The 16299-nt window shown below is 42.1% G+C and overlaps 1 protein-coding gene across 2 annotated transcripts; it reads left to right on the top strand.

Moving 5' to 3' along the window:
• Positions 1-1400: 1400 nt before the first annotated feature.
• Positions 1401-14552, top strand: LOC309385020 (putative peptidyl-tRNA hydrolase 2). Of its 2 annotated transcripts, none has more exons than XM_081939063.1 (7): positions 1401-1544; positions 1651-1725; positions 4263-4364; positions 5597-5694; positions 7887-8001; positions 11254-11619; positions 11763-14552. In XM_081939063.1, exons 1-6 carry the CDS (start codon positions 1449-1451, stop codon positions 11341-11343), a joined length of 576 nt encoding a protein of 191 aa, XP_081795189.1. In that variant the 5' UTR covers positions 1401-1448; the 3' UTR covers positions 11344-11619; positions 11763-14552. The 2 variants fall into 2 exon arrangements, with proteins under 2 accessions (XP_081795189.1, XP_081795188.1); XM_081939062.1 differs by having other exon boundaries at positions 11254-11628; positions 11773-14552.
• Positions 14553-16299: the final 1747 nt, after the last annotated feature.

Here is a 16299-nt window from a genome sequence, read left to right as displayed (position 1 = left end):
TCATGTGATCTTGATTCTATCCCCATTAACACAGCCTAGGACTATTTTGGCTTTTTTGGTAGCTGCAGCACACGGCTGGCTCATATTTAAATTATCATTCACTAGGATTCCAAGATCCCTCTCACAGAGCGTTCTCCCACTCCCCTCTTGCTATAAAATACAGGCTGGATGGTTGCAATCATCACTACCAATATTACCCAGAATGGCAGCTCTGGAGGGTGGGAGTGAAGAAAACTGGCTGTCCATTCTATGCCCCTTCCTTTCAGAAAGTCCGTAACAAATCACTATGGCCATCTATAGTTCAAGGATCATCATTTGCTCAGTTGAAACATTTTTCAGGGTTTGCACAGCCCATGAAACCATAGGCTGACCACAAAGGATGGATTGTCAGATCATTTATTTATTTATTTATTTAATTTATGTATTTATTTGTCAATGTGTACAAGATAACAGGTATTAGTATAGACATGGGCATTTTCACATGATTGGTACAAATAGATGGATATAAATAAGTGTAACATGGCCATGAACATATAAAACGAGTACATATCAATGGGGACAGTAGGACAGGGATGGTAGGTACATGGGTATGCTTATGCACGCCCCCTTAGGAAACATGTGAGGTCCACGGTGAACAGTTTAAGGTTAAAGATATGGGGGTTTGAGGAACTAACAACAGAATCAGGGAGAGCATTCCAGGCATTGACCATTCTGTTGCTGAAGTTGCATTTTCTGCAATAGAGTTTGGAGCGGTTTACTTTGAATTTGCATCTATTGTTTGCCCATGTATTATTGCAGTTGAAGTTGAGGTAGTTGTTTACAGGTAGGACGTTATAGCAGATAATTTTGTGTATTATGCTTATGTCGGTACGTAGACGGCGTAGTTCGATATTGTCCAGGCCTAAAATTTCAAGCCTGGTGGCATAAGGTATTTTATTGCGAGCAGGAGTTAAGGACACTTCTTGTGAAACATCTCTGGACCTTCTCTCTATTGTATTAATGTCCGATATACAGTGTGGATTCCACTGTAAATTTAAATTTAAATAAACATTTAAATAAAATGCGGGTGGTTAAGTTCACAGACCATAGGCAGTTTCTTGTGCAAATTCAGCTTCTCTATATAACAGTCATTATTACTAACAGCCACCTTGATGCAATGCTTAAGGCTACCTTAACTTTTATAAGGATAGCCGCACTTATCTTTCACCTTGGACTACAATCCCCACAGTTCCCAGCGGCAAGGGTCCTGCTCCTAGAAATCCACGTGGAATCCGAAACCATTAAAAGCCAGCCCGCGCTCCGCTACGGGCGCAGGTAATAGTCGCAAGCCAAGGAACGGGCAGGGCCATTGGTCACCGAGAGATGACGAAAGGAGCAGGCGCCGTTTCATTGGTCGAGAAGGGAGAGAAGCGGCCAATAGGTGGACAGAGCGCCGGCAGCTGTAAGGAATGGAGTCGCAATCGCCCGATTCGGACGCCAGCGTCGATGAGTCTCTCTTCGCTCTCTTGCTGGACCTGGGGATTCCCGAGGCTGCAGCGCGGAGGGTGGGGTCGCCTTTGTCAGTGAATCGGGATCCGGCGCGGGTTGAGGATCCATTCCGCTTGGTTTATTTCTAACCCACCCACCCCCCTCCTCTTTTCTTGCCTCCAGGCTCTGGCGCTCACCGGAGGTCATTCTGCTGAAGCGGCGGCGCAGCTTTACTTCAGTAGCGGTCTCGATTCCCAGGTATCTGCTTTTGCGATCTTGGTTTCCGTTTCTGATCCAGTGAAAGATCGGTTTCTGGCCTAGTGCCTATATATATAATATACGTGTATGTGATCGCATTTCAAGCCCTAGCCTGATGGTGCATACATATATATGTCCCAGGCTTGGTTGACTCTTGCTGAGTGATGATGTAATGAAAGGGCTTTGGGAAATTCCTATTATAGCTCTGCCTGAAGGAGGTAGATCTTTATTATGTAGAATAGACTGGCCCAGGCCTTAATGGCCCATTGACAAAGGTGTGTGTGAGAGAGAGTTTCTGCCTCCCTTTTAGGGGAAATATTCTGCCCTTTTAATGTTTCATTTTTCTAGGAGAGGGGTGGATACTAACTTCCTATACTACCTAAGGGCAGAAATATTTTTCTTGAGGAAATGATAGATCTAAAAGGATTCACATATTTGTAGGGATATTAAAGGCTCCTAATTGCAAACCTTTAATGGAATGGAGGAGGGGGAAAGCTTATGTATTGCTGCATTTCCAGAAGTCTATGGGTGTTAATTTGTAGTAGCAAAGTAGCAAAAGTCTAGTGGCACCCGAAAGATAAATATATTTCTCATAGTATCAGATTTTCTGGCTGATAAAGGTGATGTTACTCCAAGTCACCCTTAATTTTTTAAAAAAGCTATCCCTATCCCTGTGTACTGAGTAGCTTTATTTGAAAAAAAGAACATAATAGAAAACACTTTAACTTGTATCCAACTTATAATTCATTTGCTTGGAGTAGCATGAAGCAAATAAATAAAGTGTGCTGAAACATGTGTCCACTAGTCTATCCTACACTTTAAGTATTTTTATAATTTAATTTTTTAAACTTCTTCAAAGAATTATGAATGATCTAAGGGCTTATGATGTATATTGAAGAATATATGGATGATGCTGTTCGCTAGGGATGAAAACATGTTTCTTAGATGCTGGAAGTGAATGATATGAAATGTAGTTCAAGGCTTGAATTGCATACATATTCTGATGAAAGGGCTATATCATTGTACATGCATATTTATATAACACACTCCCACAGACTTAAACTTAGTTTAAATGCCAAAATTCAGTCTTGCTTCTACCAGAAAATCTGTGGCTTCCTAATTTTTCAGAATGTAACCACCTAGTTTTCTACACAAGCAAAGCTATTTATGTGCAATTATTCAAAAACCAATTCAGGATTCAGCAATGCCAAGGCCTTTTTTTAAAAAGGGACTTATGAATTACACATTCCTTGAGAATCATCCTGAAGTGGCAAAAAAATACTTCTCCCTGGCCTCAGGAAATATTTATGATTTGGAATAATTATATTGATGGACTGTAATCATACAGGCTGCAAGAGTGCAGCAAATATGATATGCACATTAATTGCTTGAAACTCATATATAGTACCATTTTAGTATCATGTCTGTAATATATGTTTCAAGCAGTTAATGCACATATCATATTTGCTGCACGCTAGTAGCCTACATGATTACAGCCCATCAGCATAATTGTATGATTTTATGTACGTATGATTTTTGTTGATATGAACAAACCTGTCCGCAACTCCAACCTAGAAGGTCCCTGCAGTTGGGAGAAAGCGTACTAACCCTTTCCACCTTCCTCCAACTTCTGCTTGCATATTGTTCACTGTTTCGTTGTGTAGTGACTATGTAGGGTATATACTGTAGTGACTGTGAATGTCTGGAATTAAGCACAAGAGTGATCATAAACCATTAACGGATTAGAGGGGGAGACCATCTTGGAACATAACCTTTTTCATAAGTAGAGGAATTTTTCTACTGGGGTGTATGAGATGAATAACATTGTAATAGTGCCATCTGTTTTGCTGATGGGTAGGGCGGAATACAGGTAGTCCTCGACTTATAACAGTTCATTTAGTAACCATTCAAAGGTACAACGGCACTGGAAAAAAAGGGACTTAACATTTTGCACGTACGCCACCATTGCAGCAGCCTGATGGTCAAATGCTCAAAATTCAGATGCTGGGCAACTGACTCATGTTTATGATGGCTGCATTTTCCCAGGGTCACATTTGATCACATTTCACAATTTTCTGACAAACAAGGTCAATGGGAAAAGCCAGATTCACTTAAGAATTGTGACGTTAACGTAACAGCTGCAGTGATCCACTTAACAACCATGGCAAGAAAGAAAGAAAAAGGTTATAAAAAAAAGAAAAGTCATAAAATGGGGCAAAACCCACTTTACAATTGTCTTGTTTAGCAACAGAAATTTTAGGCTCAATTGTGGTCATAAGTCAAGGACTACATGTACTTCCAAAAGCAGTGTGGGTAGTTATTTTTCCTCCTCTGCACATTATCCCACTGATTTATCAGTAAGGTAGACACAGAGCTGGTGATTGGCCAAGGATTATCCTGTGAACTTCCTGGATGACCAAAGATTTAAACTTGGGTGTCTCCAATCATAGTCTGACATTTTAATATCTTTGCTCTGTGATTTCCTATATAGTTTATTACAACAGAAAACTTTATTATGGTCAAACTCTCTTTTCCAGGATGAAGATGAGGCACAGGGCAGTGATGTCAATCTTCTCCCAGGCAGACACCACAAGATGGTCTTTGTGGTAAACATGGAACTCTCCATGGGAACTGGAAAGGTAAACTCTCTTCGGGGTATATTGTCTTCTAGCCTTTTAAACTTTACCTCAGTTTTTTTAAAAAATCTGATTTCATTATGAGGGCCAGATCCAAGGCTGAAACTAATAGTCAGCTGGAGAATCATTCAATAACTTGAAAAGCTTTCAAAAAGCATAGTTCATTTTCTTCTAATATGATAAATGTAACACCTGTGGCTCAATAACAAGTGTGAATTACTTAAGTCCTCCAAGTACAGGCAATCCCCAGTACTCAAACTGCCTAAACTCCACATTTAAGATTGTCCAACTTAAAAAACAACTTTAGTTACAAACAGGCTGCTTTATTACTAAAAACGGCAGACCTCCTTGTCTTTTTTCTAGCACTGAAGCCGTGCAGTGCTTTCAGGAACTGCTGAAGTCACACATTTTTAATATGCAGGTTGGTTTCAGCAGTTTCTGAAAACAATGTATGGCTTCAGTGGTTCATCAACTCTAGAAAGGACAATGTTGTCTACCATTTTCGGTAGTTAACCCAATCCATTTGTAAGTTTAGGTTGTCCTTGACTTACAACCACAACTAACTCCAAAATTTCCACTGCTAAGTGAGACAGTTGCTAAGAGAATTTTGCCCCATTATACGATCTTTCTTGCCGCAGCTGTTAAGTGAATCACAATTATAGATAAACCTCCAAGTACTTCAAGGACCCTCTAAAAGGATGCAAATGACCAGTTGTCTGCAAGGAAAATGGATGAGAAGCAAAACATCTTCAAAGAAAAAACAAAGTACAGTTGCCTCCTGATAAAGCACCTTTGGGACAAATTCAGTTTAATGACACACTTAGGGAACGGAATATCTTAATCCAGAACTGCCTGCATTGTTGATCCATGTTTACAAGATTAATTTGTCAGGATTTCTAACTAGACTCCTACATATAACTTGCAGGTAATGAATGAACCCTTCCCTAGGGATATAGCAGTAGTGTTTAGACTTATATACTGCTTTATATAGTGTTTTATAGCGCACTCTGGGCGGTTTACAATGTAAGCATTATTTGCGTATTGCCCCCAACAATCTGGATCTTCATTTTAAAGGATGGAAGTTTGAATCAACCTTGAGCCGGGTCAGGATCGAACTGCAGACTGTGGGCTGAGTTTGCTTGCAATATTGCAGTCTAACCACTGCCACTAGGGGCAGCAGCATTATTTCAGCAGAAGCAAGACAAAGCCCTAATTTTGAATGTTTTCCTCCACAGATTGCTGCTCAGGTGGGGCATGCAGCAATTGGCTTGTTCCAGCTCGTGCATGAAAAGCCAAGTCAGAGGGGCATGATCAACCAATGGGATGAGCATGGGTAAGGAAATAAGATTTGGCCATCTTTGTCAGGATTCTGTTAAACTTAGTTACATACATACATACTTACCGTATTTTTCGGAGTATAAGACGCACCTTTTCCCCTCAAAAAAGAGGCTGAAAATCTGGATGTGTCTTATACACTGAATACAGCAATTTTGCCTCCCGAAACTCTGCCCCCTTCACCAAAATGGCCGTGCATAGCTTTTAGAAGGCTTTCAGAGAGCTCCTAAGGCCTGGGGGCGGGCAGAAATGAGAGAACAGCCCATTCCCCCCCCCAGCCCCCAGCAGCACCCAATAAGCTTCTTAAAGGCTATCCATGTCCTTTTTTTTGACAAAAAATGGGCCGTTTTTTGCTCGTTTTTGCGCCCCCCCCCCCCCCCCGAGCATTCTACAAGCCTCCTAAGAGCTGTTCATGCCCTTTTTTGGAAGAAAATAAAACAGGCCCATTTTTGCAAAAAACGGGCCGTTTTTGGGAGGTTTGCCGAATGCAAAAACTTCTTTAAATTTTCCTCTTCAAAACCTTGCTGCATCTTATACTCCGAAAAATATGGTATGTACCTACCTACATACATACATACATTCATATATATATAACTACCTGGCGCTAGTTTATATTCAGGTTTGCACAGGATGGAAAGCTGCAGCTAAACCAAAAGCAAATAAACCACTTAGTGGCTTAGGATGCTGCTGTAAACCACTAAACCGAATGAGCACAGTTTAGGATTAAGCAACTTAAATTTCCAACTGGAGGGGAACACGTGATGTATTAAAGCAGATACCAAGGTAATAAAATAGAAGGTGTTAATTTAATATAATAGGCCACCTGGCTGGGGAATTTTGGGAACTGAAGTCCACACAGTTGCTGAGGTTGGGAAACAGTGCTGTAGGCTATAAAGAATCTTGAAAGTCTGTCCAAAATTTTCTGTCTCATTTATGCTAAACAAAATCAAGGAAGTGTTATTTTGAGTTTCTTACGTTTGCTTCAATTCCTGGTCCATATCATCTTTTCTACAATGAACGGTTCATTGTACAATAACCGTCCCCAAGATCATCTCTTAATTCTTTTATATTACACAAGTTAGGGTGCAAACAAACCATAACTTTGGGCAATATGATATTCTTTAGCTTCAAGGTCTAGGCCAGAAACCCAAATGGGATTCTTCCATGTTCAGTCTCCTTTCTGTTCATAAATGAAGCTTGGTTCGGAGGAATCCTCTGTCACCTTTCTGATTTTATTCATAAGGCATACAGTAATGCAGCTTGGTTGGCCATGACTTAATACAGTGATGGCTAACCTTTTCCGGACCAACTGCCCAAAGCATGTGTGCTGCATCCGAACCCCCAAAATGCAATGCATGCGCCCCCCTGTGCATGCACGCACAGCCCCTGCACATGCCCAGCCCCCGTGCATGCATGGCAGAGACCCGAAGAACAGCTGGCCGACGGGATGCACGTGCACATGTGCAGCAGAGCTGAACTGGGGCGATGGCTCACGTGCCCAGAGAGAGGGTGTTGTGTGCCACCTCTGGCACATGTGTCATAGGTTCGCCATCGCGGACTTAGTATGTTGTATAAGTCCAGCTTCTTAAGTTTGTAAGCCATGATTTACAGCAGACCAGAGTTTGTGAACTAAGGTCAGTTGTGTTCATTGATAAAATTTGGTTCAGTGTTTTCAGAGTGGCATTTTTAACTTCTGTGGTCTTTGTTGGGGCAAAGGCTGGTAAAGAGGGTAAGCCCCATTTAAGGGTTTATTTTGGGATCTAAGGGCAAAAAACCTTTCAGTGGGTCCTTAAATCAGCTTGACTCTTGGGAAAGATGGTTTAAGAGATAGAAGGACTTCTAGATAGTTTAAGCCCCACATATTAAAAAAGGGCCAGGGATTTGACTCTCCTAAGCCAGAGGTGATTAGAAGTGGGACAGATGTGGTGCAGGGATCTTCTTCTTGGTTTGTTTACTGTGGTGGTTGAGTCATACATCATGCTCAGCCGTAAATTAACCTCTAAAACCCAGTTTACATAAAATGCTCAGATCCACTTTTCTGGAAGATGATGGGTTGGTTTTGCCAGTCAAAAGGTGTAGACTTTCGTCCAGCTGCTTTTATAATTTGTTTTAGTTAGGCTCCTAGCCAAGCGGACAACATGTAGGGTGGCGTGATGGTCTTACAATGAAGTATTGCTTTGCCCTTCTTAGTGCAAAGAAAGTTGTACTTCAGGGAGCCAACACAGACCAGTTGCTGGAACTGCACGCGCTCGCCCTGAGTCTAGAATTGCCAACATACCTAGTGCAAGATGCCGGAAGGACACAGGTAAATTAGTTATTCTGGGGGGTAAAAATGTATCTCCAAATATGTCTCACCCTGAACCAAGCAAACCAACCTGGATCGTGCGTTTTGAAGGGAGGGTTGGAATTCGTGCCATAGCTTATGAGTCAGGCGGACTGAGAACATTTTCAAAGCCTGAGAGAAAAAAGCTTGAAACTTTTTGCCTGTTTTAGAAGAAAGCCTCTTTGAGAAATAGAGCTACGACTTGTCGCTTAACAACAGTTCCAAATTATGACAGACCCCCCCCCTCCCCCAAAAGCTTCTTATGACCCAGTTCCGAAGTTACAACATCACGTGACTGCATTTTGGGTGCTAAGTAACAAGCCTGCATTAACGGTATCCCGTAGTCATGTGACCATGGTTTACCTTTTTCACAAAAGACAGTGTTTACTTTTGATTCCAAGGAAAAAAAAAACTCATTTCGAGCATTGAACTTGTTTAACAACCGTCACACAAAAAAAGGTTGCAAAATCAGATCCGGTCAGATGATGACCTGCTTTATGACCATGACGTCTTACAACTGTAATCGCCAGATTCCATTGTGGTCATAAGTCGAGGACTACCTGTACGTACAGGGGAATAGGTGTAGAGCAATTGAAGATTTCTCCTGAACAGAGATGTTTTGGCACTTACTTATCTAAAAAGATGTATCAGCCGCCTGTCTTTAAAAAAAACCACAACTCTGGCTTTAAATAAGTCTTGTGAACTGCCCAAACTTAGAAACAAAAACTGGTGCTTGATTATTTGTTATTAGTTTTTATTTTATTTTATTAGTTATTATTAGTTATAATAATTAAGGTAATCAATAAAGGTAAAGATTCCCCTCGCATGTATGGGCTAGTCATTCCTGACTATAAGGGGTGGAGGGGACGGTGCTCATCTCCGTTTCAAAGCCGAAGAACCAGCGCTGTTCGAAGACATCTCCGTGGTCATGTGGCCGGCATGACTAAACGCCGAAGGCGCACAGAACACTGTTATCTTCTCACCAAAGGTGGTCCCTACTTTTCTACTTGTATTTTTACATGCTTTCGAACTGCTAGGTTGGCAGAAGCTGGGACTAGCTCACTCCGTTATGCGGCGCTACGGATTCGAACTTCCGATCTTTCTGATTGACAAGCTCAGCATCTGAGCCACTGAGCCGCCTTTCAGTTATTTCAGTTAAAAAATTATTTGCAGGTCTTTTTCTCACTTTCTAGTATCATTTAGACCACAGCATTTTATTGACACCGTTGGACAAGAATGAAAACGCAATAGTTCAGCTCTTATTTATGCCTCTGAAAACAACTTTCTACTACAGTTGATACTAAAAACCAAATGGGATGGAATACAATAGACTGGATTCCCGGGAGGGAAGAAGAGCATTCCAGAGGAATAAGAGACAGCTGCAGTCCAGATATTTTGTGTGAGAGAAAGAGGGTCAAAACAGTCCCTCCCTAATAGTTCTCAGCATATATTACAGGTGCAGATAGAAGAATGCTTCAGTTTGACAGGATTCTGTCTTGAGGTGTGGATTAATGAAGAATTCACCTCGGAAGAATCATCACGTGTCTTTCCCTTTTTTGGGGCCTGACACCAAATCTAGCATCAGTTGTCTGTCTCCAGCCATGACATCCTATGCCTGACAATACAATTAGTCGGTGGAACGATTTGCCTCCAGATTTTGTAAATGCTCTTAACACTGGAGGTCAACCATTTGTCTGAAACGCTATAGGTTTCCTGCCTAAGCAGGAGGTTGGATAAAAGACCTTCAAGGTCCCTCCCAACTCTATTTTCTGTTATTTTGTCCCCCTCAAAAATGACAAAGTAAAACAATACTTAAATGGAGCTGGAGTTTGAAACTTTTTTTTTAAAAAAAAGTTTCTTTTCGCCTTGAAATACCATTGACTTCTCGAGGATATATGAATAAGCAACCTTGCTGAAGGAACTGGAGTGTCTCCATTCTTTTCCTTCCCCAAATTTATCCACATTCATCAGCACTTGTAAGGGAAGCACTGAAGAAACATTAAAATGGATTTCTGCTATGGGCTTCCCCTATCCCTTCTTTTTACAGGGTTATTTCAGTAAAAATTGCATTATGTCCCCCCAAATACATTTACATACCTGTGTAAATCAGCCGAGTCATATCCCAAAGAGGCTTTTTTGAAAAGGCAACTGGGCCTTCTTGTTTGTTTGTTTTTCTTTGAAAACATTTCGCTTCTCATCCAAGAAGCTTCTTCAGTTCTTCAGAAAAACCAAGGAAGTCCAGTTGCCTTTTGGACAACCCTGACATGGATGACTGAGAAGCTCCACAGACATTCAGCCAAGTCGTAGTTAAGGAGCACCACTGGAGAAACCAGCATCACAGCATCTACAAAGCTGAGCTAGAGCAAAGGATGTTAAAAGAAGCCCCATAAAGGAGAATGTTTGTAGGTTGCAGTGAAGTTTCAAGGTCTTGATAACGATCTTTAAAGCGCTCCATGGCTCAGGACCTAGATACTTGCGGGATCGTATTCTGCCCCATACATCCCTGCGACTAATCCGCTCACACAGAGAGGGCCTCCTCCAGGTGCCGTCCACCAGACAGTGCCGGGGGGCGGCGCCTAGGAGCAGAGCCTTCTGTGGCGGGCCCAGCCCTGTGGAATGACCTCCCCCCGGATATTAGGATTACCTCTGACCTCCGCGCCTTCCGTGCAAAGCTCAAGACCCACCTATTCCAAGTAGCTGGCCTGGCTCAACCATAGTTTGATGATATCGCTCCTGACGGGTTTTTTAATTTTGTGATTTTATTTAGGGGATTTTAAACTGTGATTTTAATTGTTTCCATCCATCTGTCTACCTCCTCCACGTATATGTCTATTTTGTGTATGTATTGTCCATATTTGTATTTTATATGTTTTTATTGTACGCCGCCCCGAGTCCTTCGGGAGAGGGTGCGGCTAACAAATAAAATTTTATTATTATTATTATTATTATTATTATTATTATTATTATTATTATTATTATTATTATTATTATTATTATTATGTGTCCTTGGTGCTCTCTGAGCTTGGTTGTTTTTTTTGCAGATGTTTCATTACCCAAACTAGGTAACATTAATCAACACTCAGCACTGATGATGTTACTTAGTTTGGGTAATGGAACTATCTGCAAGAAAACAACCAAGCCCAGAGAGCGCTAAATGAAAAGCCACAAGTCTTCTGAACTCTCATTCATATTGCATGTGTCCCTAATGAAAAATAAATACCCTTCTTTTCTTAGGTGTCAGCTGGGTCACAGACAGTCCTTGCCATCATAGGAGAAGAAGAGCTGGTGAATCAGGTGACTGGGCAGCTAAAACTGCTGAACTGAGAGGTTGTGAAGTTTGGCTGCCTGTGGGATCCCAAGGGGGGGGGGAGAGCCTAAGCCATCTCCCCCTCTGCCAACAACGCAAGAAACCACCCGAGCCGAACAGACACCCCAAAAGACAGCTGTCTTTTGTGAGAGGAGCTTTCTTCTAGACAACGGAAGTGATAGTACTCCGGATCCAGATTTCTAATGGGACTCTCAAGTGGGTCTGTGTGAAGGTCGGAACCCCTTAACTCTTCGCCATTTATAACCAAGCTGCTCTATATAAGTAATGCTTAGGCCAGGGGTGTCCAAACTTGGGAACTTTAAGACTTGTGGACTTCAACTCCCAGAATTCCCCAGCCAGCATGGCTGGCTGGGGAATTCTGGGAGTTGAAGTCCACAAGTCTTAAAGTTCCCAAGTTTGGACACCCTTGGCTTAGGCGTTTTCAGTTAAGGGGAAAACTCCCAAGGATCATCCAAGGTTGCCTTCCCCTCCTGATGCCCTTCAGATGTATTCACATAATCCATTAACCCCAGTCAACTGTGGGCAACCCCCCCCCCTCCATCTTTCCCAAGTGAGAAAGTGCAGGTTACTCTAGTATATAAATTCTCACACCATTTGGATAGCTTGTGCCAAGAGTATATCACTCTATTATTATTTTTTCTGTGATGTGAAAAGGAACAAGTGTGGCACTTTTTGGAGAGCTTATCTGCTAGGACAGGGGTGTCCAAACTTGGGAACTTTAAGACTTGTGGACTTTAACTCCCAGAATTCCCCAGCCAGCCATGCTGGCTGGGGAATTCTGGGAGTTGAAGTCCACAAGTCTTAAAGTTCCCAAGTTTGGACACCCCTGTGCTAGGACTTCTCTTCCACAGCCTGTAGAGAGCCAAAGGACGGTTGTTCCTGTTTAGAAGGCTGTAAACGTCTCCGTTTAGCTAGTGCATATTGTAATTGGTGGTGTCTTGTTTGTATCTTATTTTTAACTTCCACAAGTGGACTGTGTCTTGCTTTATGACGTCCTTTGTGTCAATTTCCAAATGGCTTTGAAAAACTGGATTTTCAAAGCAACACTAGTCCTGTTAGGACATTTCTCTTTAACAAATAGCTGGATTAAATTGCAGTGGTCAGCATTGGGGGGGGTGGGGGGAAATGTGCAGCAACATGACGGTCTAGATTTTCCCATCTTAAAAGCAGCCCCCCTTTTTAATATTTGTGTCTTTGTTCTCAAAATGTTAAGAATAAGAAAAAGCCAAGATTATGTAGCAGGTCTGTGACTGTGTCTTTTTCTGTAACTTTGTTAAAAGTGATAACATTATTTTCTGGGCTTTTTCCAACTTTAATCCAATAACTCTTCTTTGCCAATACACATAGATCCCTATGCTAATTTTTGCATAGACCGACCTCCCCCACAAAAGAGTGGAAATTCTAGATTTATATGTTCTGATACTAGGAATGACTGGAGAATTTCAGCAAAACCTGAATTGCATACTGTATTTTTCAGAGTATAAGACGCACCCTTTTCCCTCAAAAAAGAGGGTGAAAATCTGGGTGCGTCTTAAGCACTGAATACAGCATTTTTGGCCTCCCCAAACCCCGCCCCCTTTGCAAAAATGGCCGTGCAGAGCCTTTAGGAAGCTTCCAGAGTGCTCCTGGGGGCTGAGGAGGGCAGAAAGGAGCGAAAATGGCTTGTTTTTTTGCTTGTTTCTGCCCCTCATCCCCCAGGAGCACTCTATAAGCCTCCTAAAGGCTATGCAAGCCCTTTTTGTAACAAAAAACGTTCCACTTTTGCGAAAAACGGGCCTTTTTTGGGAGGTCTGCAGAGTGTAAAAACTTGTTTAATTTGCCTCTTCAAAAGCTTGGTGCGTCTTATACTCTGGAAAATACGGTAGTGTAGATTAGCTTTTTAAGGAATGGCTGATATTGCTCAAGTAGCAGCTAAGGTGTGTTCCAACAAGTTTACAAGTTTTTCTCTCTGGCAGAAGTTTTAAACACTTGGCAATCTGAAATTTAATACTTGTCATTTCCCCCTCCGGTTTGTAGAAAACTTAAAAAGATTGGAATTTTTGTGTGTTTGTTAGCCCCTCCAGCTATTAACTGTCAATACATGCTATGCATTTTGTGACGCCTCACACCTCTTAGTGCATGCTGATGAAATAGTCGTGCGCAGGTGATGAAACCCGTGCAATTTGCTGTACAAGTGGTTTGTAAAATAAGAGGACAAAGCCTCTAAATCTAAGCTCCATTTGAATGACTTTTAATGATAAAGCAGTTATCAGTGGTTGGCGATGGATCGGCTAGCTAGAGACAGCCCCAGGCATGCCGAGGCATTGATGAATTTGCCTCCACTTGCAATCAGATCAATTTGAAGGCCAGACCATCTATTGGTTTACAGGAACAGCATCATCTAGAGCTGAACAAATATCCCATTTGTGCAGCTGATAAAGCCATTTTTTTGGGGGGGAGGGGCTGTCTTCACAACACGCCATAGTACTGTGATTTGGCCCACTACCCTGGCCGCCTTTCTTGAGTCATGGGAGTCTGAAGCTCTGGTGGGGTGAGGGGGCTCCCTTTTTCTTTCCTCCAATAGCAATGTTAATCTCTCTCTCCCCCCCCTCTTCTCTCACCGTGCCATTGAAGTCAAGTCTTTTGCCACACAATGACACACATTATTGGTGGGAACCCATATTGCAGACCAACAGGGAAAGACAATAAAAAAAAAAAGCTGCCAGTAGGTTAAGAGCCTCTTGAAATAAAGACAACATGATGTTTATGGCTGAATCATAAACCCCCCGATGGTCTGGAGAGAGCAAGGCCCGTTGGTGGGGATGCAATTGACTTAAGTTTATGTAGCTACAAAGTAAAGAAACAAATCGCCTCAGCTATTTAGGGCCGGTGAAGCCGGGAAAGGGGGCTGCGTATTCTCTCTTTGCTTTGCCTTTTATGTTCCAAAGCATGAACTGGTTCAGGAAAGGACAAATAAGCTGCCAATTAGAAGAACGTAAAGACTGTGCAAAGAAGGATGTGGGGGAAAAAAAAATCAGGAACGCTTACTTCCAATCTAAAAGATTTGACCGGTGACCCATTCATACTTTTCTTAGTAGCCAAGGTTACGAGAGTTTGTGGAATCTGATGTTTACATGACAGGAAATCCCACTTAGATCAGTACAGCTTACTTCCATACACACTCAAGCAGAACTGTGACGATTGCTATTACAAAGTAGTCCCCCCCCCCCCCAATCGTTTCACTGCTTCTTCCTGTAAGACTGGGGCGGAACTGAATCCTTTCCTCTTTAACACCAGGGTGGTGCGTAGAGACAACACTACCAAAGCCATCTCCCTTTATATTAGTAGTATAAGCATTAGCACTTTGGGAAATCAATGTAGCTGTTACGGTTTGATGATTGCTAGCAGAGGTGACCCTTCACCCAATGTATAGGGTTGTACTAGCTACAGCTGAGCAGTAGGTACCATGTAGCCAAGGAAATTGGAAGCCTGCACTCCAGATGGATGGATAAAATCGGGTCACGATGTGCCCTCTGAATACATTTCTCACTTCGCTTGCAGAATGCTTTTGCTGAGGCCTTCCATCTTTAAGCCCTCAACCAAATTCCGCACAAATAATTTGAAATGTGTGCAAGCTTCCAGAAGTTACTGTGACACAACTGCAAATATCAGAATTGGGTTTTTTTTTTTTGTAAAAAAAAAAAGACATGCCTGTCAGACTTGATGGATGGCATAAAATGTCTTGAAAAGCTACCAAAGAGATGTGTGGTGCACTTCGGCAAATGGGTTAGTGGATTCTCAAGGCGTGAACTTTATTCACTGCAGTAATAATTGCATTTGCCATGTGTGTTTAACCAGATGAGCAGTGGTCTCAACACAGTCCTGCAAAGCCAAAATTCCACGCTGTACTCCAGGTTTAACATTCCTCATCAGCTGGACCGGGAAGAGAGGTTATAGGTCAAGTTACAGTATGGAATCTGGCATCTTGAGCAGTCTGAAAAATAATGCTGGTATTGTTTTGTCTTTTTCTATCCCCCCCCCCCCCCCTTTCCCCAAATGGGCTTGGTTCATTCAGCACATTAGACCAAGATGAGGCTAGGCTCAAGTTTAGCCCAGGAATGTCAAACTGATGGCATTATGCATATAGGCCATGCCCACCCCCGTTCTGCAAATGGGCAAAATGTTGCGTGGCAGCAACGTGATGCCATGAGTTTGACACCCACGGTTTAACCGGTTATATGAACCCAAGCCACCATATTAAACTACAGTCTGCTCAGAGCGTACTGTTTGAACAAGGCAAGTGAACACAGCAATTATATCTTGTTAACCAAGGTCTAGGATGTTATCTGAACCCAGCCTTGATTTTCTTGGACGTCTGCCACAAGATAAACAAGTTATTCACTGGTAGTGCTAGACAGGATAAGGCATGGTATGTGCACACACCCAAGAGCCAGTTTTCCCTTTTAAGCTACTGAAAAATTGCTTTTTTTTGCTCTAGATTAAATATTTTATCACATTTTTGCACCAAGGCTCAGATTGATTGATTTAGTAACAAAAAGATGCCCATGTGTTCTTAAACCATGCATCTATGCCATTTAGCATTAAAAAAAATCCAGAGGGCACGTAACAGTGGAAATGTAGGCCTACCCACAGGGCAATACTGAGTGCATTTAAGTAGCATCTCCCCTCAGAGTCAGACCAAGGTAAAGGCATTCAGTAGCAGATTCAGGGGAAGAACTGAATGCCTTGAGAACTAATTTCAGTGCCCTGGGGTTGTACCCCATGTATCCAATTAGCTTGGCATACCAGTGCTAACCAAGAAAATGATTCTATTTATTTATTTATTTACAGTAATCTTTGTACAGCCTACTCCATATACACAAGACGGTCAACATTAAAAAAAAACACCCAGCGTGCTCAATGTTAACAGTAGAAAGTATTTGTCAAGTTTATTTCTCACACAGTGACTTCAG

Source organism: Natrix helvetica (genome assembly GCF_964273705.1).
Source record: "Natrix helvetica genome assembly, chromosome: 1".
NCBI classification, from domain to species: Eukaryota; Metazoa; Chordata; class Lepidosauria; order Squamata; family Natricidae; genus Natrix; species Natrix helvetica.
This window is presented reverse-complemented; position numbering and strand designations above follow the sequence as displayed.

What these genes read in the sequence shown, in the direction of transcription:
- LOC309385020 (XM_081939063.1), top strand. Translation starts at nt 1,449, where the DNA reads ATGGAGTCGCAATCGCCCGATTCGGACGCCAGCGTCGATGAGTCTCTC. An exon ending in TCTCCATGGGAACTGGAAAG is followed by an intron (nt 4,365 to 5,596) that starts GTAAACTCTCTT and finishes TTTCCTCCACAG; the next exon opens with ATTGCTGCTCAGGTGGGGCA. An exon ending in AACCAATGGGATGAGCATGG is followed by an intron (nt 5,695 to 7,886) that starts GTAAGGAAATAA and finishes TGCCCTTCTTAG; the next exon opens with TGCAAAGAAAGTTGTACTTC.